This window comes from Strix uralensis, chromosome 8 (assembly GCF_047716275.1).
Source record: "Strix uralensis isolate ZFMK-TIS-50842 chromosome 8, bStrUra1, whole genome shotgun sequence".
NCBI lineage: Eukaryota > Metazoa > Chordata > Aves > Strigiformes > Strigidae > Strix > Strix uralensis.
In genome coordinates, this window is record NC_133979.1 from 31,128,510 (window position 1) to 31,155,784 (window position 27,275).

Here is a 27,275-nt window from a genome sequence, read left to right on the forward strand (position 1 = left end):
TAATCCTCTTTCAAATGTAATTGGCACATCCTTTGTGAAGAAACCAAAAAGATCAATGAAAGCAAATTGAATGCACTTAAGTGCTGGCTGACAATTGACAGAACTAAAAACAGTATTCTGCATTCCTCACAGAGCATAATCTCTGTGGCTTTTGCTACTTCTAACACCAGTCAGATGTTATCAAATATTCTGATACCTACCCAAAACCATCACACACAGTTTTAACATTTTCCACATGTATCTGAGACTTTATGCATTTAACAACTGGAACTGTTTCTTATTAAGTGGACGTCAAGAATTGAATGCGACATTCTGTTGAACATTCTTCTAGACTATAAATGGTTCATTTTTCCTGTTGTATCCAGCCAGGCTGCCCCTTTTATTCCCAGCAACACAAATCGAGTTTTATCAGCCTGAAAGAATCTTTCTTCTAAATGAAGCCCAGTACTGTAATAACTTGAAAGGCATCTTTAGGCAGCGTAGTAAAAATGTTTGATTTGTAATTGCCTGCTGAACTCTTGCACAGTCTGTTGCCATATGGTACCCTCCCTTCTACTGGCAAACAATCTTTCCTTGTTTCTAACTTCTCAGCCTCCCTACCCCCTCCTTTTCTGGAGGGTATGGATAGGAAATCCGAAGGAGGAGTTTCTTCTGCTCTTAGTGTGTTCGCGGTGACATCATAGGTGGGCTGAACGTCTAAGTCGAGTGTGTGTTTGTTTAAAAAAACTGTCCAAAAGTGATGTATATGGAATCCGGGTCAGCTGTAGCTGGTTAGTGCACTTCTGCATGTGAGAGTAAAACACTGCAGTTTCAAAAAACACTTCTTCCTCTCTTCTGGAATAACACATACTGGAACATTACTTTTTGCCTTTTTTTTTTAAAACGATTAGTTAGCTTGGTTATCGTATGGAGAAACCCAATTCCTCAATACAGCTTGGATCTAACAGAGAAAGACAAAAGCAGTTTTCAACTCCAACTGAAGATTAACAATACACAGCATCGGTTAATATAGGAAGAAAAAGCAACTTGGCCTCTGGATTTTCCATCTACCACAGAAGCAAGACAGCTGGATGATTTTTTTTCTTGGTAAGTTTTAAAGTTACTCTTACTTGCAAGTTTAATTTTGAGCTATTTGTGAATTCTACATACATCTCCCTCAACACACAATTGTGAAGAAACAAATCTCTCTTAGCCTGAGAAAAGTTTGACAACTAAAATATAAAATTCACTTTAGTGGCATTTGGTAGACTTTGGAAACTTGGAAAGAATTAAAAAGGACTCTGCATAAGAGCAGAGACTAACTCATTCCAGTTGTAAGGATGAACAAGTTTCAGTTGTTTAACTGTAAGTCTTCTGTAGATTGTTATCGAAAGTTAGAGAAAATAAGTACTACCAGAATCTTTGCTAAGCATGTAATTTGTGTATGTGTATTAATGTGAAATTCTGATCCTACCAGAAAGCAAAAGCCAAAAAACCTATCGATTTCAGGGAAGCTGGATTTTACCCAACACCAGAGCATAGACCTAGCATTACTAGAACTAGAAAATGGATACCTCAATAAAACCACTGTAAAAAGTCCCAAGTAAATCAATGCACATCCGTAAGCAGCAGTCATTGTATATCGTTTCAATTAAATTTTTATTTATGGTACTTCTGAGCAGTACAAATAGTCCGAGTTGTACAACCAACCAAGAAACCCGAGTCACACATTGATTCAGAGTATAATCAAGTTTGTAGCACAAACAATTGTGCAGCTGAAAATCCAAAGACATTGCTGCAACAGGCACTAATCCCTTCCTTTAACATATGTGGAATGATGGGGAAGTTAATTGTACCTCAATTGAACAGCAGTTTGTTTCTAAATGAAGATTAATTTCATAAACGTGAAATTAAACATACAGGGCTACACTATATTAAGTGGAAAATAGAGGGTTTTGTTACAGTTCTTTGGGAGGAGGTAGGGGAAAGGATGCAGTTGCAAGTCAACAATTAAAACAAGAAATCTGTTTGCAAACATAAGACAGAAGTACAGATAAAAACAAAAAAAAGGGATTGTTAACACATAATTTTCTACTTTTGCCTTTCTTCATGCTGACTTGGAAATTAAAATGCAGTAAATATTCCAGAACAATGGAAAAGAATTTAAGTTACGTATTTCTATTAACAAATCCTCAGAAATGTCTGACACATTAGGAGAGAATGAAGGGGGTGATTCTAAAAGAAGAGACAAAGTGCTACAGAAAGCAAACTTAATGAAGATTTAGTAGCTATGGGGAGGAAAAAAAGTCTGAGCAGTCTTGACAAATAAGAAAGATGGATTCTTTCCAAGTTCTTGAGCCCTTTTTCTTACTATCCTTTTGTGCTTCTTTACATATTAAAGAGAACAATCTAAACAACAACAAAAAACCCCATTTGAAGCCTACACTGTGTGCTTTGGACACCAGTCTCCATTCATTCATGATTAGCCAAGGTTTTGATTTACACTGCTTAGAACAATCCCTAAATCTTTCCCAAATGAAAACAGCTGAGTCAATAATTTTAAAGCAGTAAACTGGCTATGTGCAAGGTTTTAACTCTCTCTCCTTTGCTGTCTTCCAACTTTAAAGTTCAAATTTTAAAATGCTTCTTTTAAAACAAATAACGGAATACTAGTATTTGTTGTTGCCCTAAGAATGATCTGAAGTATGATGGAACAATATACCATTTAAAGTTTTACTGGAATTTACTTAAAAAAATGGAAATTCTGAACCTTTAAACTTTTGCCAGTAACTACATGGCTTTATCAGGTCTTAATTATTGTTTTACTGGGCTTAGTTTGTTTTTCATAACATGCCCTATTAGTCTGGTCCTTAAAATTTATACACTAATGAATGAAACAAAATTTCCTATAGCAAACATCACTAGATGCTTAATGTCTTAAGTATCTGTTTTACAGAGAATTCTTGAGCCCCCAAGTAACACATTTCCAAATGCAAAACGTACCACTCCATTGTACCTGCCTGTTAAAATGGTGCAAACACACACAATGGCTGCAAACAAAAGTAAAGGAACCCTCACATAAAAATAACAACAAAAAATCTGGAAATGTCACGATATTTTGCTGTTTTCAGATTATCTATTATGACAAGATTTACAGATCTCTTCTGCAGAGAGTTTCTGAGAATCTATCATTTTTGAAAGTGACACATTTTCAATGACTACTTCAAAAACCCCTGAAGATATTTAGATTGCCTTTCCTAAAAGGAATCAGATTCCCATTCATCTTGGACGAGTAGATTTCTGCGACTCAATACATCATGTATCTGACTGACAAAACCAGAGAAAGTATTATTCCTGGATCCCAGTCAATACAATTGAAAGCAACCCTGTTGTTTCAGCAGAAACAGAGTGACTTGCTGAAAAAGCACTTGTTTATATAGTGGAAAGTAACTTACCGAAGTACACAGATATATAAAAAAAAATCTAATCTATGTGAACATTTCTCCTATAGTAAGAATCTTTTCTCCACATCAGTATTACTTCTATTGTTATGGACCCAGTTTTAAGCTAAAAAATCCACAAAAATCTCTACTTACTCTATGTAGAGACAGGGGAACATAGATGGTTTTATTGATTTTAGCTGCTTGGACAAAGCTTAACAGAAAATGAGGTACGCATAATATCAATAACAGAGCTTTCAGATTAACTGGTACCATGTTCAGAGGATCTTTATTATCATTTACTTTCTAAAAAAACCCGGTTTGTCTCTCTTCCTGTTTTACATATTTATAAATGAAGGTTTATAAGAGAGGACATGGTTGGTATTTATCATTTGACCACACTCTTTTAATAAATATTCTGAATAAAGATATGTACTGATACTGTGCTTTCCATACAAAGGGAATCCTATATTCACATTTACCTGCAACACTTCCATTACATTCGGCTGTAACAACCTACACTGCCCAGGGAGAAGCTCTGAAAGAACAGCTTCTATTTTGTGTTGTGGGTCTCCAAATTGTACATCCTGCTGAATGTGAGAGTCACAGCAGTACAACAAAGAACAAATAGTTTGTTGTGTAGAAATGTAAAAAACACCAAATATATACTAGCTTCCACATTTCCTCATGCCTGCAACTCTAATATTTGTAAGTGATACAATATTTTTTGGGGTAACACAGCCCACATTATAGTAGTTTCTCAGTGAAAGTTAAAAATAGTAGTTAAGGGTTTATTTTGCTCTTTTACATTAGAGTTTTGTTCCTTTAAACACTTGTAAAAGTAATAAATCAAAGATTAATTTTGGAAAGAGTTTGGTTGGGGGTTTTTTTTTTGCACGGGGATCAGCCTGGAAAAAGAAAGAAACCAGAAGAAAAGGAATGACATTAAATGTAAAATGGTATTGAAGCCCTAACCACACCTCTTGAGTATTTCTGACAAGATGATGAAGTTTGTGTTGCTATGAATAGTTGCACATTTTCTCCTGCAGAAGCAATAAAACATCAGCATGCCAGATCATACGTAATGCAACTTCAACAGAAATCTGAGACCCAAAACTGGGTGATACAGAAACAAGTGAAATGAGAGTCTATTCTAATTTAAAAAACACGACTATTCATGAAGAGTTAAATAACATATTTTAAAGCAATAGTATCTGTAATCATGATCTCTCTTGCTTATTTTCCAAGGTTTGCTTTCAGGTATCTCAGCAGCCCCGCTCACTACAAGCGACTCTAGACTTGCAGAAATGGTTTGAGACTGTGGTTCTGTCTAAACTGATCCCTGAGCCTCAGCCACTTTATCACATAGCAGTTATGACACTACCTAAACATCAAAACCTGGGAATCTGTGGCATAATGTGTGTGATTAAAACACCCTAAAACTATTTCCTAACTCTAATATTTGTTGGTTTTAGGTATTTTATATTAGACTATCATTCTGTGATATTTTGGATAAACAGTTTATATTTTTTTAAGCTGCTTGCCCAGAACATCAGGAAATTTCTGAAACAGTATTTTCATTTCCTTCTAAGCTGATTAAAACTCCAAGTAAATATCTTACTCGGAACCTATTCTTGTATAACAACTTAGGCATTAAGCTGCTCAAACATGCCAAGCAACATCATAAGACGTTTAATTATTTCAAAATCAAAATTTCCATGGAAGCATGTATGTTCCCTACCAGGTAGATTCTCAGAAGCCACTCATCCCTGCTTACCTGAATGTCTCAGTTTAATACAAGACATTTGAATTATTTCAAAGTTCTAGGGCATAATCTTAGGTGCTGCATTTGGTTATGTTGTATCACACCATTTAATTCATTTTATGGTCTGACAGAACTTCTAACTTTAACACATAAGTGTAGACCTTCAAAATGAACACACATAATATTAAAAGAAATGAGGAAAGCAGACTGCAACAGAATACATGGTCAGAAAGTGGACTGCATTGCAAAATATTTGGTTTTGAAAGATTCATTTAAGTTTTAATGTATTTCAGGGGAAAAATGTGCTGCTGTGGGGAAAACCCCCAGCCATTCATTATTTAAGTAACTGTATAGGGTCTTTAAAAACAACCAAGAACTAAAGTGTTATTCACCTTTTTGGACTATGAAGTAGCTATTATATACTGTGAAAATAGTAAAATACTGGACTTGTACTATGGCTTCATCCTTAACCATATGCCATGAAGTCACTTTCCCTGCATCTGCAAACACTGAACATAAAAGTATTGAAAAAAAATTTAGGAGATGTTAAGAGGTTTCAGACAATTAGCTCAGCTCATCCTTATCAAGTTAGAAACTACACACAGATCTGTTTCCCATGTGTTTAGCATGATTCATGTGAAAAATTAACCTAATGAACTTCCAACTCTTCAAGTGATTAATATTTTAAATATATAAGTTTTTTTAAACAGAACTTATACTTTCAGCACAGAAGTATTAACAAAACTTTTAATCAAGTTGTTTTTGAAAAAAATACTCACTAGTAGACACCAAATTACTCATTGCTACATACTTCTGTATGTTTTACTGTTAGTAAGTTTTTAAATATAAACTTTCTTAAAATTTTATGTATTCCCTCCATTTATGTAGAGCAAGAAATGATTTTCAGTATGTGTTAAACCCAAGTGTTTTCTTCCCCTCACAGGAGCAGGGCTTGCAATACAACTGTCAGCCAAACAAGAAGTTATTTTTTAGGCAACAGTGGAACATTTGATCAAGATTCCTAGATATAATTCCTGACTGCATGTAGAGCATGGTTTGAAGTTTGTAACCACTGCTATTAGAGAAGCCAAAAAATAAAGACTTGATATGTTTACTCTGAGGTCAAGCAGACATCATTTTCAGCAATAATACTAAAGCCAGTAGCAAAACTGGGAGAAGCAACCTGACACAAAGTCACTTTATCATTTGTAAATGTGAATGTAAAGGAAGCAGCACAGATCTGCTCCTCCTTCAGGATGACTCTTCCAGGGTTGCCAAATGCACTTAAACTTGAACTTGGCAGCAACAGCATAGAAATTAACTTTCTTTGGTTTTACTTTATTTCTCTTCATAACTATACAAAGGCCACTGTACAAGGCCTTGTACAACCACAAATAGTAGTCTGGAAAGAAAAGTCAGATCAACAGCTGAGATAAGAAAAGTGATCTGCTTGACAAAGCAAATAAAGCATGAAAAATTAGGGGGTTTTCCTGATTTAAGTGCTACCTTTGTTTACCATCTCAAATATTTAAAAAAATAAAGTTAAAACCCAGGTTTCTCTAAAAACATTCTTGGATCTTTATCACTGCATTTTAATTCTTTACACAAAGTTAAAAGAAACGCGTTATTTTCATTAAAAGGCGAACGATACACTGCAGTATGATATTTATAGTGATGACACACCCAATACTTCAGTGTTATTTTGGATAAAAAATGTTCTCAAAGATACAAAAATAGCATGACAACAATTTTAAATGTTCATCTCAAAAGATAACTAAGTAGGGACACACATGCAGAGCAAACAGCATTACAGGCTTTCCTTACAAATATAAAGTTACTTGAATATGTAATTTTCAACGTTTAAGGCAATTATCTTGCACTAATCTCCTGCCTAACACTAACGTCCAAAAATAGTCTTAGATATGTATTTTTCAAATCTACTATATCTGTGTATATACAAATTTGAAAAATGTATGTGTATATGAATAGTTATGTAGATAGTATTTAACAAACTATTATACTTCTATATATACATATATAAAGCTAAGAGGACCAGAAAGGCTTATATAACCCAAATTCCAAAATTTATCTAAGTATTTTTGAAAATGCTATCACTGTCTCCCTACTTCCCTTCCATGAAGATATTCTGTAACCACTCTATGTTCCTTGTGCATTTAATTGCAGTGAGTATAGATCTAAGCAGTCACATTTATAATAAAAGCATAATACATAATCTAAGCAGAACATTGTTTCTGAAAATTTCTCTGTTGCAACAACTTCTCTACTAAATCCAGTATCTAAATTTTAGGGTTTGTTGCTCAAAATAGAAAGCTATTCTTTGCAGCTAATCTAATGGAATCTAACTCCACGTAACAGATTCCAAAGACTTGTCTACATACACATAAAGCATGGCAAATCCATCAGTTTAGGCAGTTTAAGCAGTACAGGAGCCTTTGCTATGGCTCCAATTTAATGATTTTATCTTTTATCTGTTTAATAGTCTCTTCTGACAGTCATCATACTTGCTTTAAAATGAAGATATTTAAATGGACTTTGGGTGTTCTGTTGTTCCTGCTGTTATCTATCGGGCGCTGTACAGAACAATCTACGCCTAATAAAACATCCCAACGGAGGCACCCTCGTTCAGCTGACGGTGGAGAGGAAGGGAAGAAATGTGGTTACACCTTCCTGGTCCCAGAACAAAAAATCACAGGGCCAATTTGTGTGAATACTAACGGCCCAGGTACTGGTAACAGAAAAGACGAAGTCACAAGAATGGACATAGAGAACTTGAAGGACGTGCTGTCCAAGCAAAAGCGGGAGATTGACATTTTGCAATTGGTTGTGGATGTGGATGGAAACATTGTGAATGAAGTAAAATTACTGAGGAAAGAAAGCCGTAACATGAACTCTCGGGTCACCCAACTCTATATGCAACTCCTGCATGAGATAATTCGAAAGCGTGATAACTCACTTGAGCTTTCCCAGCTGGAAAACAAAGTCCTTAATGTTACAACAGAAATGTTGAAGATGGCAACAAAATACAAGGAACTTGAAGTAAAATACGCAGCACTAACTGATCTTGTAAATAATCAGTCTGTGACTATCTCACTGCTGGAAGAGCAGTGCTTGAGAATCTTCACACGACAGGACACCCATGGGTCTCCACCTCTTGTTCAAGTTGTGCCACAGCACATTCCTAACAGCCAGCCATACACTCCCCTTCTCCTGGGAGGAAACGAGATACAGCGAGACCCGGGTTACCCTAGAGACAGAGATGTAAGGCCGCCACCTGATCCAGCTACTTCTCCTACAAAGAGTCCTTTCAGAGTACCACCACTGGCTTTAATTAATGAAGGTGAGTTCTATCACTATTTATCTACCCTGAGATTTCTCTATTTCAGAGGGAAACCGTCCAGGCTATAGAAACAGAATGAAGAATTTGAAGTATCTGGTATAGCTAGCCCTTGCTCCTGATTTTCTCCCCTCACCCCCAGGGAAAGGTTTAGTTCGCCAAATAGTCTAGTTCTTAAGCTATCGCTGCATAAGAGGAATTTGTTGAAACAGTTGACACTCAGAAATTCAATCTGAAGAATTTATGCCTTTGAGTTACAAAGCATTGGGGTTTCTGTCTCCAGCTGGGTTTGAGTTATGGGCATGAAAATTCAATATTAGCATATACTTTCCAGTATTTAGCCCTGTTTCTTTGAAGATGCCTACTAGCTACATGTTACAGTAACCAGCAATGGTAAGAGAAGCTAATTCGTCTTAAATTAAGTAATTTTAAGTAGTTGTCCTTTATACTTACACATATATATTTGCCAGATGTTAATCCTCCTAGAATAATTTTACTACTATTCTGAGCTGCTTTAAAATGAACATCTAAATCCACCAACACAGTCGTGCAGTAAGTGTTTGGGTAAAATCTTCAAGAGAGCAAGATAAGTTTGAAAGGATAATTGAATCAAGGCCGGATCCAATTAGATACACTCAGCTATGAAAATTTAAAATGAGTAACTACATTCCCAGTAAACTGATGTCAGTAGGGCATGGCAAGTTAGACTAATACCATAAATATTATGAAAATACATTTGGGACACTGTATCACATCTTTATGTGTTACATTCTTCAGGTCATTAGATAAATTCATTTATCACTAGAAACAAAACTAGTGACAAGAAAATTAACTACTTCTGAGCTGCCCTGAATTCTATCATGATTCTCACTTTATTAAAATTTTGATGGAGCTGCGATAAAAAAAAATAATTAAGGATTTATAAAAACAAGAAGCTTTTCTCAGACATCCATTCAAGTGTTTGCTCTTGGCTTCTGTTAGTTTGCACAGCAAAAGGGTTTGGTTGGGTTTTTTTTTTTTTTGGTGTTTGTGTTGTTGGGTTTTTTTGCTTTCAAATTGCTTTTAGTCACAGTTGGAAGTTCAACTTGGTTTCTAAGATGAAGCCAAACATTTATTTGTGACTGTTCTACAGCATTACAAACAACTAGCTACTGATGTAAAGCACAGCTATTTTTATTCAGGGTCTGCAGAAAATTCAGGCACAAGCCCAAGTAAAATGCCAGATGTCATGAGAATTTAAATCACACATCACGACACAAAGGAAACAGCTAATACAAAAGCATTACATTTATATCTGGTCAGACAGCAAAAGCATAATTCTAAAAAATGGCAACTTCCTGTTTTCCAGAAAACCCATGCATCAAGGTTTTGTTATAAGTGCATTTTTTTCTCTCAGTATATGCCTGCTGTACACACAAAATGAAGCAAGAACACTAAATATTTTCCTCTAAATTATCTACCATGGTTTTCACTAGCCCCTTTACCCCTAAAAGTTCAGAGTTTGAATCTGTTTTTGCAAGGGAACACAAAAAAAATATTAAGGAATTTATTTTAACATTATTCAGCTTCCTTTATTTAATACTAGATTCTTGAGTCTGAAGATTGTTTCTTGCAGCACCTTGGGAAAATGAGGGTTGAGAATTGCTTAAGCTGGTAGAGCATCAATCATCAAAACCAAAATTTCTAAATTGCAACACAATGCCCAGTTATTATCTGTGATTTTTAAAATTAAGGTAAGCATATTTAATAGTCCACAGAACTAAAATTGTCTATGCCATCAAAAAATGAACTTTCTAGTTAAAAGATGATAACTATTTATAACGTATAAAGATGTCAAAAAAAGACCAATGAAATCCAAACAGTCCCATTTAGAAATAGGCCTGTCCAAGACTTGGTTATGCCAGAGTAAACAACTGGAGAGACAAGTAGGAGCTTTCTCCTACTGTATCTGGTGAAGTTGTACCTAACAAATACTTGCATGCAACAGAAGCTTACAGAAGGATCAATGTGCATCTTAATACTGTGGGTGGAGACTAAAATCCAAAATACATGGGGAACAAAGATGAGATTGTATTTCTGAAGAGTATTTTGGTTAATTTGCATTAAAATAGCTCTAAAAATTGCAGAAGAACAGTCGTCCTGTGACTTAAGGTTTTCACAATTATCTTAATCCTTGGAATGATAACCAGTGTCCCCAAATTTTACTGGCCACTACGTTGCAAAAAGTAGCTTCAAGTAAACAGACACACACACACACTCACATCCTTCCCCAATACCTCTCAGTTAACAATGTAACTTTTTTTAAAAAAAATATATGCCCAGTTTCATTTTGGAATTCCCTTCTACTACTACCAAAAAAATCCTCTATATGAAGCTTACATAATTACAGCTTCTATATCATCCGCTCAAGATAACATTTAGCATCTTAAAATAGGATTCAGCCATAGTTTTAAGCTTTCAACTTAAAATACTTTATCACTTTCCTTCTCTACTACATCTAATTTACAATAGAATATGATCTGTACTAAATCATACACCTAAACCACAATTTTAGAAGTGAAATACTTAACAGATCATCTTCTCAGAGTATTTCTAACTTACAAGTGTCTCAGCAACTTAGTGTACACAGACTGTTACAAAAGACTAGACATGCACGAGATACTTATTCCTTACATAGATAACAAGATTTTAAGCAGAACAATTATGCTTTTTTCACTAGCCAGAGCCTCCACTCACACCAGCACCATGGAAAAATCTTACACTCTTTCACAAATCTCAGCATTTCCACCGAACAAGAAATGGAACAGTTCTTACACTGTGAACTTAAAATAATTACATGTAACAAAGAATTTACTTCTCAAAGATTCAAGGCTATACACCGAAAGTTACAGGATTTGTTGGATTTCTTTACACTAAGAGCAGAAGGCTGTTACCTCTACTACAACATTAACTCATGATATAAGCATATAGATGAATTGGAGCATCAAAAAGCAGACAAGTTGCATCCTGTGACAATGCCAGCTGAATTTCAGAAGTGATCAAAGTGTATTACATTAACAAGCTAATACAATTCTGTCTGCCTTGAAAGCTACTTAAAACCACTCCAAACATCTGCTTGGGTTTCCCATAGAAAAATGAGTCCTCAATTCCTCCTTCAGTAGAAGTCACATGAAATAATACACAGCAGATTTACATCAAGCTATTCTTAATATTCAATTAACATTAGAAAAAATACTACTTGTCTGTTTACACTTTTTCTAATGCAATAATTGCTTTACAATAACACTTCTAGGACAACCTCCCTGTTCAGTTATACAGTGCCCAAGTTTACTTCAGATAGGTCAAGGAAAGATGACGAGACCCAATTTAGCCCAGGAACTTATCTATCCACTGGCCGAATTTTGCAATGTGCAAAATCTACATGGAAAAGCACTCATATCCCGAAGCTGCAGTATTTCTTTCCAAAGCTACTACTGCATGCACTGCAAGAATGACAAAACCATCAAATACTGACAGTACAGTACATAGCAGCACTTACAACGATGGGTCAGGGTTTGCAGCATTCTGGTAGCACTGTTACAGTCAGAAGCTCCAAGTAGTCACCTTCATTAGATACACAAGCTTTTTGCACTCTAATTAATATGAAATGCTTTATGGATTTCTTGCTAATTACACACTTACCCAACCGGCAGCTACTACTTTAAAACCTAAAATAAGCAAGACTTCCAATTTGCTTTTGTCATGCAACCTTAATCTGCAATAAAGGTCACTTCCACTTGACCTCTACTTTTGATTAAAGAATAACCTCAACAACTGTCTCCTATGCTTCTCTGCACATTAGCTTCTTCTGTGACTGATGAGTTTTCTCTGAACTTCCATGTCAACTGGAGAAAGTGAGCCTTCTAAAATGAGAGGAAAGCTGTAGGTAATTTATTTTCAGATTTACAGAATATGAGTTTTCAAATACATTTAGGGCATCCACCACTAACCAGCCATCAGAACATAGCGTGCTTTTCACTAGTAAATAACCAGTCTAAATCAACTCAAGTAACGGTACATGAACATTAATCCTTTTCTAAGAAGTAGAGAAAAATATTACCAAAAACTGAAAGGTAAACTAGGCAAAGTTTCCAGAGATATGTAAGCTGCATGCTTCTTACAGAATAACCAGATGCTCTTCTGTAAGTAATATTTGTAAAACCACTATTCACGTGGTCTAAAATGGAGCTTTCAGGCAACACTGTGAACAGCAAGAGCGTTTTTGTAGAATCATAGCCCTGAAAACGAGTATGTGAGCCCTTTCAGCTGCTCAAAAGTCCTTCTCCAGTGCTTGCATATTTTCTTCATCAGTATCCATCTACATGTATCCCACCAGGATGACACATTAAACTTAAAAGATTCTTATCCACAGTAAACAGGCTGATTCCAGAACTGGGCAAGTACATAAAGGCAAAAAAGTTATGCAGTATAAGAATACTCTTTCATTAAATTCCACTAGATATTTCTTATAGCAGCTCTCACACTACTTATGTATTCAGGTGTCTGCGTGGGTTGTTAGGGTGTCTTGGCTTTGTTTTGTTTTAAACTTCCATCAGCTTCAAATGGGTGCACTAGGATAACGAACTAAATTGGCATCTACTTTTTTTTTTAAACTGGTACAGGAGAAAATAGTTAATGAAAATCATAATGCACTTCTTGAATATCAAGGGTAAGAGTATAAATCTTTGACACAGTCAACAAAATTAAAAATTGGGTGTTGGTAACCAAAGTCTATTATCTGTTTAGCAAAATGAAGTTTTTGTTTAAAAACACACATATATATGATATTTACATGTTTCTTTCTATACACACAATTAATCTAAGACACTAACTTTTTACACTATTTTCCATGGTAAGTTTACCTTTACAAAATATTCTTTAACAATGTGCACTGCGTAGCCAAGCTTGAATGCTTACAGTATTTCTTTTCAAAAAGGTCCATTCAAAGACTGCCAACAAGCCAAGGATGCTGGGCATTCCAACAGCGGGATTTATATGATCAAACCTGAAAATAGTAATGAGCCAATGCAACTATGGTGTGAGAACAGCCTGGACCCTGGAGGATGGGCAGTTATTCAGAAGAGGACAGATGGGTCTGTCAACTTTTTCAGGAACTGGGACAGTTACAAGGTAAATTCTGGAATGCGAAAAATCAGCTGCTTCCTTTCAGTGTGGCAGTGACATAATCTATTGCAATCAAGATGGTGCGAACATCTCCAGTGCAATTCTTCATTGCAAATGGTTGTACTGAATGATAAACACTGAGGAGTTGGAAAAGAGACAGCTGCTTAAGTTAGACAGTGAAATTAATTTTACGAACAAAGATAATTTGGATGTGTGGTCATCCCTCAGAGGCAAACATATTTCAGTGGGAATGTCCTATTTCACTCAATGGATTACTTAACTTTGTATGAACTTATTGTCTGAAACAGCCTGCATTTCTAATGCACAACACACCAACTGGGGAGGCATGTTATTCCAGACAGTGACTGGGAAGTCATTTATTACAAAGACCTAACTAAACACACGATTTTTATTAATGCACTGAGAACTACTGCAATTACTTGAAAAGCTTAATTGTCTCCCTTATGAATAAGCAATCTCAGACAGTGGAATTATTCATTTAAGCACATTCATAGATTTGCAGGATCAGAGTCTCAACTTAAAAAAATCCTAATAATGAATCCAAGGAAATAATTTCTACCTTTAAAATTAGGTTACAAATCTGAAGATGTAGGGCTGGCGAAGGGAATCACGTTCTTGCACATTATTGCGATATTATGCACTAGCGGGCATAACCCCTAGGATAACAAATGCATGATGCTTTGGAGTAATTACATGCTGGACAGGAGATCTGAAAATCCGTTTGGTTGGGTTTTATAATAATAATGTGCTGACTTCATACCTATAGCACAGAGCTTTCCCCTGTGATGCTGTGCTCATATGAAATTAATCCGTAATTGCCAAGTGCATTGTATCTGAAGAGGTAACTGAGGCACATTTAACTCAATTAGTAATCTAAAAATACCATATATACAAAGGAAATGACAAAAAATTACTATGAGGATTTTCACTTTTTGCGTTTTTGGAATTTAATGATTCAAATGTTAATCATTCCTTAGTAGCAGTTACACAAAGTCTTTACTTATCAGAAAAGTAGGCAGTTGGTTTTTGGGTTGCTTTTTTTTGGTAAATGTTGTAAGGCAGTTATGGAGGGTCTTATAAAGATTTTGAACATAACAGCAAGAAAATGTAGAAGAGTGTATAACTGGTGTCTAATAATGGCTCAAGCTTGGGCAAATCTACCCCTGAGAGATTTCCCATTAAATTGCAGTAGCTGAAAATGGTATTCCTATTACCTAACTTCAGGTACTTGAAGGTACACCTCTGTGACTGGCTTTAAACTAAAGCCTGTACCACCGACAACAGAGATGTCTCCCATGCCCACATTTCTACTTCTTTCCCCACTCTCTGTGTGGCTGCACAGCTACAGTGCTGACACAAGGGAAGTATTGCAAATGTGGCCATGAGCCAGGAGGAAAGCACCGCTACCATTTTTGACAGCTGCATGATGCTACATCAACTTAAGCCACTTGTGAAACTGCAGCTTGAGATCGGAGCCTAGACTGTTCATCTGCTCAAGAGAGTCTTCCACAGAAAGTGCTTCAAAGCAGGAAATCAAATATAGGTCCTACATAATCAATGGCCTAAGAAGGAAGTAGGAAGACCTCAGAAACTAGGAAGGGTAACAGATAGCTACGGTGGGGTGACATACCTACTTTAGCTGCAACACCAAACAACACTGGTTTACTCAGGGACAGGAGACAGCAGATATGAAATATGACTCCACACCTACGTACTTGTAGTCTGTGATTTGAAAGGAAAGACTTCTTTATATTTCATTTCTAATAAATCTAGTAAAGAGCACAGATGAATTCTGTGATTAAATTTACAGAAAAAACCCAACATGAGTTGCATTAAAAAGGCAACAAAAATTTATTTACCTTGAACACTGAGACTGTTGACCCATAAATATCTGTTCCGACCTAGAAGTATAGCCCCTTAAATGTCATTATTCATATTCTTATAGATCCCCTTAGCTTTCTCGAGAAATATGTTGTTTCAGTTTCCCTCTTCTCTCTCCCTTTATCTTAAAAAGAAGAGGGCATCACGGAAAACAGATAGTTTTGCCATCTTTACTGATTCTGGTAGTACCTCACGCAGCTAGCAGTCCAACTGAGTAAATGGCCATGTGCCACAAAATAAAGCATTTAAATGCATGGGTTGAGCAGTCATTCCAAGGTTAAAAGCTTTCAGTCCCAAGTTCCACTGTTTTTTAATACTCCTGCTGATAAGTGTTTTGACAAACAAGAAAAACGAAGCTAACATCACCTTCTGATCTTTTGTACAGAAAGGATTTGGAAACATTGATGGAGAGTACTGGCTGGGACTAGAAAATATTTACATGCTTACCAATCAGGATAATTACAGACTTTTGATTGAGTTAGAGGACTGGAGCAATAAGAAAGTCTATGCAGAATACAGCAGTTTTCGCCTGGAGCCTGAAAGCGAATTCTACAGGCTACGCTTAGGAACATACCAAGGAAACGCAGGCGACTCCATGATATGGCATAATGGAAAGCAATTTACAACACTGGACAGAGACAGGGATATGTATTCAGGTAAGGAAACTAGTATGTATGTGAAAAGTGAACACAGTAGATTCCATTAGTGATACCATCTTTAAAAAAAAGAATATAGTACAAAAAAGTATGTAAATTCTGATAAAACTCTCTTGAAAGATGATTCAAATTGATAATGATAAAAATCATGTTGACAGGGCCCCCTTTAAGCCCCTGCACCATTCAGAAATTCAAATTCTATTACCCCCATTGCAGACACACTTGAGCAAGCTTTATATTTAGCTCAGTGACACCCTTATCACTTGCACGTGATTGTCTGCAGTCAGAATACCTGCCCAGGTGATCTCTCAGAGTAGTGCTGTGGCCACATAACAATAACCACCATGAACTAAAGCCTCTGAACAGCATGAAAGGAACTGCAACTGTGCAAAGGCTTAGTCATGTAACAATCTTGACAAATGGGTAGAGCATTTTGTTTCTTTCTCCTTAAAGGACACTTTTTTGTTCATTTCCACGTTCTTCCTCCAGCTTTCCCCTTAAAGCCTTAGCAGTAAAAGAAAAGTTGGGGAGTGTAATACTTCAACTGCTTTTTCTCAGCTGTCAATAACCATAAAGCTGGACAAGTCTTGCAAACTCTTAAACAAGCCTGTAACAGTAAATACACAAGTTACAAGCAACTCTTTGTGGAACTGTGGCCCCGCGCACTGCTTGGGACTGTATCAACTCACATTGCTTCCATTGAAGTATTTCTAAACAGTACATAATCTGAGTTCCTTGAATGTTAGCTCACGGACGAGCACTGCTGGTAGTCTGAGAAGAGCCGATCTTAGTTTTCAGCTGTCACATTAAATAGTGCCAATAATCCCCCCTCCAGGCAATGGCTGCTGTTACAACAGAATTTATAATTTAGGTAGAAGCAGTAATTGATATGACAACAGGCTATGAAGTACTTCAAAGTTCCCTCTAAGAATAAGCCAGAATATGAAAGTGTTTGCTAATCTCCATTTCTCCTCTTTAATGTTGAAGTTCACCCATTTCTTTCTGTTCCACAGGAAACTGTGCTCATTTTCACAAAGGTGGCTGGTGGTACAACGCGTGTGCCCACTCCAACCTCAATGGGGTGTGGTACAGAGGAGGCCACTACAGGAGCAAGTATCAGGATGGAATATTTTGGGCCGAGTACCGGGGAGGCTCCTACTCCTTGAAAGCAGTTCAAATGATGATCAGACCTATAGACTGAGGAGGAAGATCTCCCAGAGCTCAAGTGATCACATATAAACTTCTCAGTGCTTGAGCTCCAGAAAAATAAAATATTACTTCTTAATCATTATTTTGCACAATCTGCCCCTGCAAAAAGCAGGTCTACAATTTTCCTGTCTTTTCCCCCCCCTGTTGTGTTGCCCTCTCCTTTTTTTAGAAACCTTTTCTACTGTGACAGTGTTTTTTTAAACACATATACACAAAAGCAGATGTTTGTGCTTGCAAAGCATATTTATCTTTGTTCAAGTCCAACATACTTTATGTAAACAGTCATTAAAGCTGGTAAAAAATTCCAGATATATGACAAGTTATAAGCTTTTCCACTTAAAAAGCTTATGCTTTTTCAGGTTAGCTCAACCCTTTTTTGTAAATATGTGAAATGACATTGTCTTGCTTTAATGTGAAAATGGATTAGTTATTTAACAATTATTTAAAAACGTTGGTATTACTTTCAATGAAAATCTGACTTCACATTACTGTTTAAGATTTACTCCAAGAAGCTATAGAAAAAATAGAAGACATTCTAGCTTTGCCAGCAGAGACACACTTTTGCAACAAATAATTATTTCAAAATGAAGCGGTGAATTAAAAACAAAATATAAAAATTTTTAGTGGTGTAGAGAATTCCTGAAGATCTGCATATCCTACCTTCTGTAAAACACTTAGGCAACATTTTCCTAACCTAAGAAAAATAACTGTATGAAGTTATTGACAAACTTAAAACAACCAAATTGCTTGGTACTTTTTTTACTTTCAATCTCCATATTCAAACATCCTAATTAAACACCACACACCCCTCCCCCTCCACTCCAATTAGGAGTGATGAGGTCTGAACAAGTGTTCACACACACTAGAGAAGGACAGAGTCTCTGAATATTACAAGTTTTCCTCCAACAGAGCTTTCTGCTGACATAGTAAACAAAGATTAGAAATCAGCTCCGAGTGTATTCTCCCTGCCACCTCAAACTTGGACTGCTCTTATGACATACACATTTCCCTTCCCCTACATGTATATAAGTTTTGATACTGCCTATATTAAATTTTCTACATTCTAGATACCAGATTTCCACTGAAATTAATATGTAATTTAAGAACTTAATTAGAAAATACTTTTCCAACCTTTAACAAAAGCCAACTTACTGCATCAAAACAAGATGCTTTCAAAATCAGAAACAATGAAATGTTCGCTTTAGGTACCAGAGTCTCCACAACTAAAGCTTTCTTCCTAGTATATAAAACTATTTAATAATTGTACTTAGCCACACAGTTTACCTAATTTAATTCGATATTACACAAAAACTAAATACACTGTTCTGAACTGTAACCAACCTATTTGTTTGGCACTTCATATGTGCCTTCAGGATTTTAAGGAACTTTGCCCCTATTTAACATAAGAAACCCTAATAGCTAAAAGAATAATCTAATATTATTGTTATGTTAAATTAGTTGATATCAATCGTTATGCAAAACCTCATTTGTAATTCAGAGGAGAGAAAAATAGCATTCTGCTTTCAAAACTCATTCTCTGAAGTAGATAAAGCTTCATTGATAACACATGGCTGCAAGGGTTGTAGTTACATCTTTGGTCAGACATCAAAGGCAACAAGTTCCAACAACATTTAATTGGGGTTGGCAGGGGCGGGTGGGTTGGTGGAGAATAAGTCCCAGCATATTCCATTCCCAAATTCCAAGAACTTTAACTAGCACATATGTTTAAGATTACAATTCTGAAATTGTTCTTCATATAAGGAATATTTGTTCGTTACAAATATTGTACAGACCTCATTGATTGAGTGTTCTATGAAATGCTTTTTAATTACAAATGCTTAAAATTCAGACTATCTATAGTCTATTATTTTTTTTCTATGATAGCTGGATAGAAGAGCAATTCAGGTAAATTTAAAAGCTGAAAATGCCCTCCAAATTTAATGAACACTTCTGACAGCTTTAGTTCATTCAAACGACAGATTTCCTCTCCTTGGAAGAGATCTTATTTTACCGCAAGAATCTCTTGCCTGCTACAAAAACAGTGTTTATTTATTCAGCACAGTCAGTGAAAGGCGTACTTTGCAGAAACCCCTAAGTAAAATTAGCTTGCACTCAGCCTTTAAATTAAATCTTACACATTAGACATCTAAAAAGTGAGTCTTCCCCAGTTTAAGGCTGCAGAATGACATTAACTGAACATTATTACAAAATATACCCAGAAAGCTCAGAGTGTACAAATGCTGTGCCTCTGAAAGGAAAGACTTAAAATTAAGTTGCCGATTTAAGATTACACGGAGGAAAAGCAGAGCATCCCTTTTTCAGGTTGGTTCATATGCTGTACAATAATTTACTACTTTTGAATGCTTGTAATGCTATCAGTTCTTAGCTTTTGGGTTGAATTTTCTAAGCAGGGTAAATGACTTTTAAGAGTTCAATGTTTTCTCTCACTTTTTTTAGAAAAGTTTTTCAAAAGAGGCTGTAGCATGCCTCAAGCTCATTGCACTGGACGTTCAGAAGCAGTATGTCTGAAGGATAGAGCTTTCACTATTCTCGTACTATCAGTCCAAATTTAACCAAGCAGACCTTGAAGAAGTTGAATCTGTACTAAACCTGAAACACAGTTTTCACATGTATTTCCAAAGTCTATTGCAAGCATTATCACCCAAGTAGCTGAATACTCATCAGATGAATACTTCAATAACCTGTTTTCAGCTTCTCTGTTTCTGGATATAATTCCTGAGAGACAGCTATAAGAAAATATTTCACAAGGTAGTACCTGCTTAGTTAAATAAAAATCTTACTTCTCAAGATACGGCTCAATTGTTTCATTGTGCAATCTCAAATTAAACAGAACTCCAGGATAAGACTCCCTTTGAGACTGGGTTTTTATTCCAGGGTAAAATATCACATATACAGCTCCCATTTGTTTTGGCTACTTTAGTTGGCCAGGTGATGCAACAGTGACAACACATCCCACATCACATAATGAGGACCTAATGCTGAACATTATTAGTGTTGTATGGCTCTTAACAGTCACCTTTAAGTTAGTGAGTCCACACTGATGACATGCTGCTCTCACTTGCATTTCGAGAACTCTGGAATCACATCATACTTATTGCTGAACTGAAAAATATTTTTATTCCCGCCCCCCTAGTTAAATGCGTAAAGACAACTTTATCTTGTCCACAGTGGTAATAAGAAAACAATCTGTATTTCTATGGCTCCATTCACAATGCAAAGACTACAGAAAAAAAGTATTTAAACTTTAACTTATAATGCTAAGATGGTAGTGAAAAAAATTCCACACTCACATTGGATGTTTGGTTGCGTAAGGGTAAACCTAGTAACCTCTGAAGGGTAAAACTTTCATCCTTGAAATTGCAGCTGAAATTGCTTTATAGGCTCACTTTCCCTATGACCTTCCAAAAGGGTCCTTCACAACCACTGCCAATATTTCTCCGGAGGGGATTTGCAATGGCAAAGGTAACTGTGTGGCAGCCTTGACTCTCTGCGCTCTTCTAAAGACCATTTTAGGGGAGCACAGTAACTGCAGGGCTTCCGCACCAACAGTGAAGAAAGCCCCACCCCTTCTTTTACAGTGAGAGGAAGTGGACCTTATGATTAATCCCCCTCCCTGGTACATGCCACGAGCACAATTTCAAAGTGCAGACTTTTAGGTAGACTTTGCTACACATTTTAAACCAGGAGCAGTTTCACTCCTGCATACGATTTTATATCAGAAGTCATAGCAGAAATAGATTCTTTCAGGAATTATAACCTATAGCTCGTAAGCTTAAAACAGTAAGTGAAAGTTACTTCTGTTCCATATGACTCTTACATTAGGAAAAATGCCTTGGAAAGGAAATAATTCCTGCAAATCTACTCAGGTCTTACTGGAGATTAAAGCTTTGATCAAATGAGAAAAACTGGACTCAACAGCCAATTTCCAAGATAGATCCAGATTTATCACAACTGTAGTTTCCAGGCAATTTTGTTCTTTTTGCCACTTGTTTAAACCTTACAAAATTAATTTTAGAGGGAGTGCACTGGTGGGCATTTGCTATTCCTTATGAGAATTAAAAAAGACTTGAGGACACTCTTCATGTCATTAATAAGAATTGGTATCATATGAAATCACGTCACAACACATTCTTTAAGGTCACAGAAAAGAGCGTTTCTGTCTAAGTAGAAAAGAAAAATACATTTCACTTCAAACTATCAAGTCAAGCCCAAAACTTATTCTAATTCAGAAATTAGACAAGAAGTTGCTTGCTAATGCATTGAGGAAAACATCTGTAACTGAACAAAACTTAAAACATTGTTTTCCAACATTTCAACTTTTTGTTTTTTTAAATATATACTTGCACGTAGTAGGGAAGTATTTTTAAAGTGTCAGACAAATACAGCAAAGCATAAAGATTCCTCTGTACAGCAGTAAGTATCAGAAGACCATAATGGCAAGGGTCAGAGTATCACGGGATTTAAAAAAAAAAAACAACCCAAAACTGACAGAAGGTTGGCTTGGGACTTTTATAATCAGCAAGAAAACAATTTGAGCCTGGCTTCATGTTTCAAAAATCATGGCATAAATGTAAAAAACATCTGGAAAGGTGGAAACTACATTTCAGATCCATATACACTGCAAATATACTATATGTGTACACATGCTGGGAAAGCTACAAAACGACATGTTTAATCACATTACATTATCTGTGCCTTCTTTTTTGTCTTTTTTTAATTCAGGCCTAGTTTTAACAGCTACATCAACAGGGTAGCATGTGACAATGTCATGTCAGCAACTTTCATCCCTGTACTTCACACAAAATACACTCATGCTGACTTTTCCATTCTAGGCACAAACAATTACCAACATCTGAATACTTGAAATTAGAGGGAATTAACACCTGTTAAGATTATGTTGGAATTGATGGATGTTTCTGGGAGGGATGTAACAGGGAAGTAAAAAATGACAACAGAATGAAGAACTCTATAGGACTACAGCAAAAGTATTTTTTTCTATTTAAATATAAAGCCTGTAACATTCAAACAATTTTGCAAAACCCAAATATATGCATTTGAGATGCATCATTCTAGATTCTAACATCAATGATGATATTGTCACACATAACAAGCTACGAAGCAACTGAGATAATATTGTGACAGACACCTAGATCGCAGCATAAAGACGACTGTCAAGTTATTAATCTTGAAACAGTTAATAGTCCAGCTGAGTAAAGGAAGTATCAAACTTCAGGAACAAAGAGATTACAGTTTAATAAAACTTCATGACCACAGAAAGTCATCTTGAATTTAGGGGTAAGAGCAACTCATATCTGAAAAAACACCACCTATTTTTTCTGGAAAAGAAACAAATGGGTAAATATTTCCTTAGTTTTATGTGACTACCGACATCTTATGATATCAAGCAACACTAAAAAACCTCACACTGATCACTTTAAACAAACTAAACCGAGACATTAAGTAACACTGAATTAGTTTGGCAACAAAACCAATACATATTAAACACATTTATCCAGTTTTCAGATATACAGAAATATCATTTACGCAGTTATTCCATAAAGCTGAGTCAGTCATAACAATGCAGTTTCTCTTATGACTTTAGTATAATTAAATGCAGCAATATCTCCAGATTGCAGCACGTTCCAAACCTTAAGATCTACAATTATTTATCTCAGAGGTTGGCGACTTATAGCTTCTCATAAATTAAAAGCCATCATTACTATAACAGTCAAGGATTTAGCTCTAAGAGTGCAAGCAGGCATAACAATTTAAGTACTTCTCCAGAAGTCAATCAATGTATCTATACAGCATATGGGAAAATAATCTCCTAGAAAGCTGATACTGTATGTAAACCTGAAGTGTTTGTAAGAAGTTTAATAGGTGTTTTCTTTCTGGAGCTAGTGAAGTTATTTCGTGACACGTACAGAGTATCCTGAATCAACTAGTAGTTATAGATTCTTTACTGAAGTGTTGAAATGGTTTCATGAATGCTTAAAAAATGGTCTTTAGTTTCTGTAATTACTAGGGAAGTATGTTTGTCATTAGTGGTTCCCACTAGAAATACTTCTACTTACCTAAATACGGAATACAAGGAGTCATCTTCAGGCTGCTGATATAGTCTCTAAGCCTTTTGTAATTATCTTCCTTACTCATAACATACTCCAATTTTTCAAAGGTGGCTTTATCCTTCCGACTCAATAACTAGGAAAAAAAAGGCAAAACCAGATGAGCTTAAGTCTGATCATTGCGATTTCTCTCTTACCCTTATAAGCAGAGATTTCCACCTCCATCCCCCATTGCTTTGTTTATTTTTTTTTTTAAATACAACTGCTTCAAAATTACAGCATTTACTCCTTAAGAGTTTTTCTTTACAGAAGGCATTCTGGACTTGAATACAGGTTGTGCATATTATTCTGCCAACTAGCAGTTTTCATGGCTCTTAATATTACAGGAATGTCCACTTCAATGACAAAGTTTAAAAGTTATGGATCTCCTTCACTGTCTGTTTCTTCTCCCCTGTCTCTTTCTTTGACAGAATTAACAGCAACTAGGCTCGCTTCGTAAGATTGGGAAATTAAGTCAAGATATTTTTAAAACATCTAGCTGAACTACTGCTGCAAAATCACCTTAAAGGCTTCAATTCAGAGTCAGAATTTAAAGAAGGGTGTAAGACGCTGAACATTTTTGCAGAAGATTCAGTGTTCTAGTCCCAGTCACAATTTTCCCCCATAAGATACCCAGTAGTGCAAAAGTTACATGGGTCAGATAAATTTGTATGCGTATTCCTTTTTCTCTTTCAGTTAAAGATCAAACTATGTGAACATGATAGAATTGAGATGTCCCTTCTGTAAATTCACTATTGAAATAACTGTTCTTTTTACTTACATCTCCTATATCCTATTTTTCATTAGGATAGCTAACACACCACCAAACACTGGCTTTCAAAAGACAGTCACCTTTTAAAAGTGAATTGTTTCCCAAGACATACTGACCTCTGACATTCTAGCAACTAATTTACATCTTTAGCTTTGGTTCCAATATTTGGATGAACAGTATCTCATGTTCATTAAAACTGCAGACATCTGCAATTCCAGAACAAGGAACAGCAGACAGGCATGACTTCTTTCCAACCGCTGGAACATGACATTTATTTTTTGAAGTTTATCTCCTCAAAGATGGTTCCAGTATAATCAGCCTAGATTATCTTGCCTTTAATAATATTCTAAAATATTCTGCTGCCATTTGGTGTCTGGAAGACTTTTGTAGTTTTGCAGACTGGAAGGTAAAACAAGACTAAGAGATATAGTAATGGCCTAAATTAAGATTTGAATTAAATTAATTATATTTTCCTCAAAACGTGCTGATCTGCACAATATTGTTCAAGTTTGATATATCATTTCAGGCTCATTGAATAATCTCTAAACAAGTTCATCCTGTATGACCTTCCCTTGTGCTCGTGGTGCAATTCACATCATGCCTCCACTTCCTGCGCTAATGTACAAAAGTACAGAGAAGCTGACAATATTAAAAGTGTTTCTGTGAGGGCAAGTAAGGACCCAGCTGTTATTTCTTCAGTTTTGGAGCTGCTTCCTTTTCTAAATAGTTTCTCTTCTTCTGTCTCTTAGGCTCAAAGGATGTAAAGGACTGTAAAGAGATGTACATACGCAGAGACAATAAAAGCTAAGGCTGATAGTTTACGGTAGCAGGGAAGGATTCGGAGCCTTTCAGGCTGCTCTTTGCTTTTTAATTATAGTGTGCCAGCACTTAAGACAACCTCTTTGAAATGCAAGAAAGGAGAGATGAGGTTTCAGAGTACTGGCAGAGCGGGGCAGGATTCACTCACCTAACTTTACAAGTCTAATGATTATTTGCTTACATTGCTCAAGTCATAGCTGGTCATCTAGACTTCCTTTATATGAAACGGAGAAAAGTAGAATATTCTATTCTATGAACTTCCTTGGAAAGGTTCATAATTCTTTTCAAATTTTGAATGGGGCAAATCGCACATTAGAAGCATTTACTAGTCTCCAGAGTTCAGAGGGTGTGCAGGCAGCAAGTGAGACAAATTTCAAACATATTCAGACATACTGTCAGAAGACATGAATTTCATCTTTTTTATGAACAGTAGATTATCAAGCAAGTATTTAATGACTCCTTTCAACTCTAGATTCCAACCATATAAGGTGACTTTTTTTTTTAGGAATTGTATATACTTGCAACTATTTTCCTGACTTTGTAAGTTGGTTGCAGGCTGCTACAAACTATCTCAGAAACTGAGAAGAAATCCCTCCTTATCGAAGGTTTTGGAAGGTTCCTGTATAACTTAACTCAAATGACTTGGTGACTCACATAACAGCTTGCTGTGCCTTTTCACATGCCTTTTCTTGCTTTTAGTATACAGAAAGCCAAAGGCTTACAATTACTTCAAGAATTTATAAACTGGACTTCCAAGAGAAAGACAACTAAATGAGTTTGCAGTGCACATTTCTAGGAGCTATCCTGCAGCTTGAATTTGCAAAGGCTTACATATAAGATGATGAAAAACATATAGTCATTTGGGATTGTATGAGAAATTAAACACCTGCAGAAATGTGGGAGAAGTTACCTGGCATTTCAGAGGTTGGAAGTGGGGCAAACTTTTAAAACTGACACATAAGCCAACAGCACACAAATAATCCTTTTAAGTGCAAACTAGTACTTCTGGTTGACCAAGCAGGAAAAGAAACTGGGGACTCCCAGTTCTGAATGGCATAACTATGGTAGTAATTAATATGGTTGTATTAATATATGGTTATAGTTGACATCTGTTTTGAGTCATATAGCAAAAAAATCAACTTGCCATCAGTTATGTAAAACTGCTGAGGCATCAATTCATCGACATGATAAAACCAGAAAAACAGAAATTCTCCTCAAGATCATTCTGAAGAGTTAACCTCATTAAGATTTCCTTAGAGATATTGTTGATATTTTGAATCAATATCTTACTTAATTGTATATTTGCAAAATATGCCCAGAATTCTACATGAGTATCTTGGCAAGTGTGAATTATATTCAATTTTGGTAACATTTATCAACTGAACAACATTATCGTTCAGGTATCAAAACCAATTTTTGTAACATGTGAGGATGTGTTGACCTATCTTCAGTGAAAGTTCTTAGTTCTTTTTAATGATCTATTTATATATATCCCTCACACAGAAGTATTTCAGTCACCTGATTATGTCTGTCACACTTGACAGTGTCACAGCTCATCTGTTTATACAGCTAGATAACTACACAATGTATGGCTGAACCAAGCACAGTGTTTTCTCAGCTCTGAGGTATCAGTGAGCAAGTGTCATTCCTAATGTTCTTCTGATTAAGGATACAGCTACACAAAAAATAATATTAATTCCAGTCAAACACCAGATGTCAAATAAAAATGTTTCCAAAGAATGCCATTCTTTTCACAACAAATACACTGTGTAACGCAGTTGTTATAACTATGACAGTAATTCTGAAAAACTCAGGAAAATTGCTAGATTTAGTTATCAGTCAGAGAAACTACAAATCTCTTTATGGAAATTGAATCAAGTGTTTCTGGACATCTGCTCTCCATAGCAAAAAAAAATTCCAACTGTATAAACCCCTAAACGATTAAAGTATGACCCACTTTGGCATTCATAATTTTCCAGCAACTAAATACAAAATAGCTTCTGGCCAAATTAAAAGCCTCTGCATTTAGCAGAATCTGCAGGGAACTATTTTTCAAAGGAAAATATTTCTATGCCAGAATGAAAAAAAAT

General features: G+C 35.8%; 2 protein-coding genes across 13 annotated transcripts in view; one reads left to right on the plus strand and one right to left on the minus strand.

Moving 5' to 3' along the window:
* RALGPS2 (Ral GEF with PH domain and SH3 binding motif 2) overlaps positions 1-27,275 on the minus strand; it is a 131,447-nt gene that overhangs the window by 42,201 nt on the left and 61,971 nt on the right. For all 12 annotated transcript variants that reach the window (XM_074876991.1, XM_074876986.1, XM_074876997.1 and 9 more), the window contains one exon: positions 23,565-23,691. In XM_074876991.1, the coding sequence (XP_074733092.1) occupies positions 23,565-23,691 (127 nt within the window). The remainder of the gene's footprint in view (positions 1-23,564; positions 23,692-27,275) is intronic.
* ANGPTL1 (angiopoietin like 1) lies at positions 850-20,277 on the plus strand. Its single transcript, XM_074876984.1, has 5 exons — positions 850-1,086; positions 7,685-8,542; positions 13,515-13,708; positions 15,990-16,260; positions 17,274-20,277. The coding sequence occupies exons 1-5, from the start codon at positions 1,071-1,073 to the stop codon at positions 17,459-17,461; spliced, it is 1,527 nt and encodes a 508-aa protein (XP_074733085.1). The 5' UTR covers positions 850-1,070; the 3' UTR covers positions 17,462-20,277.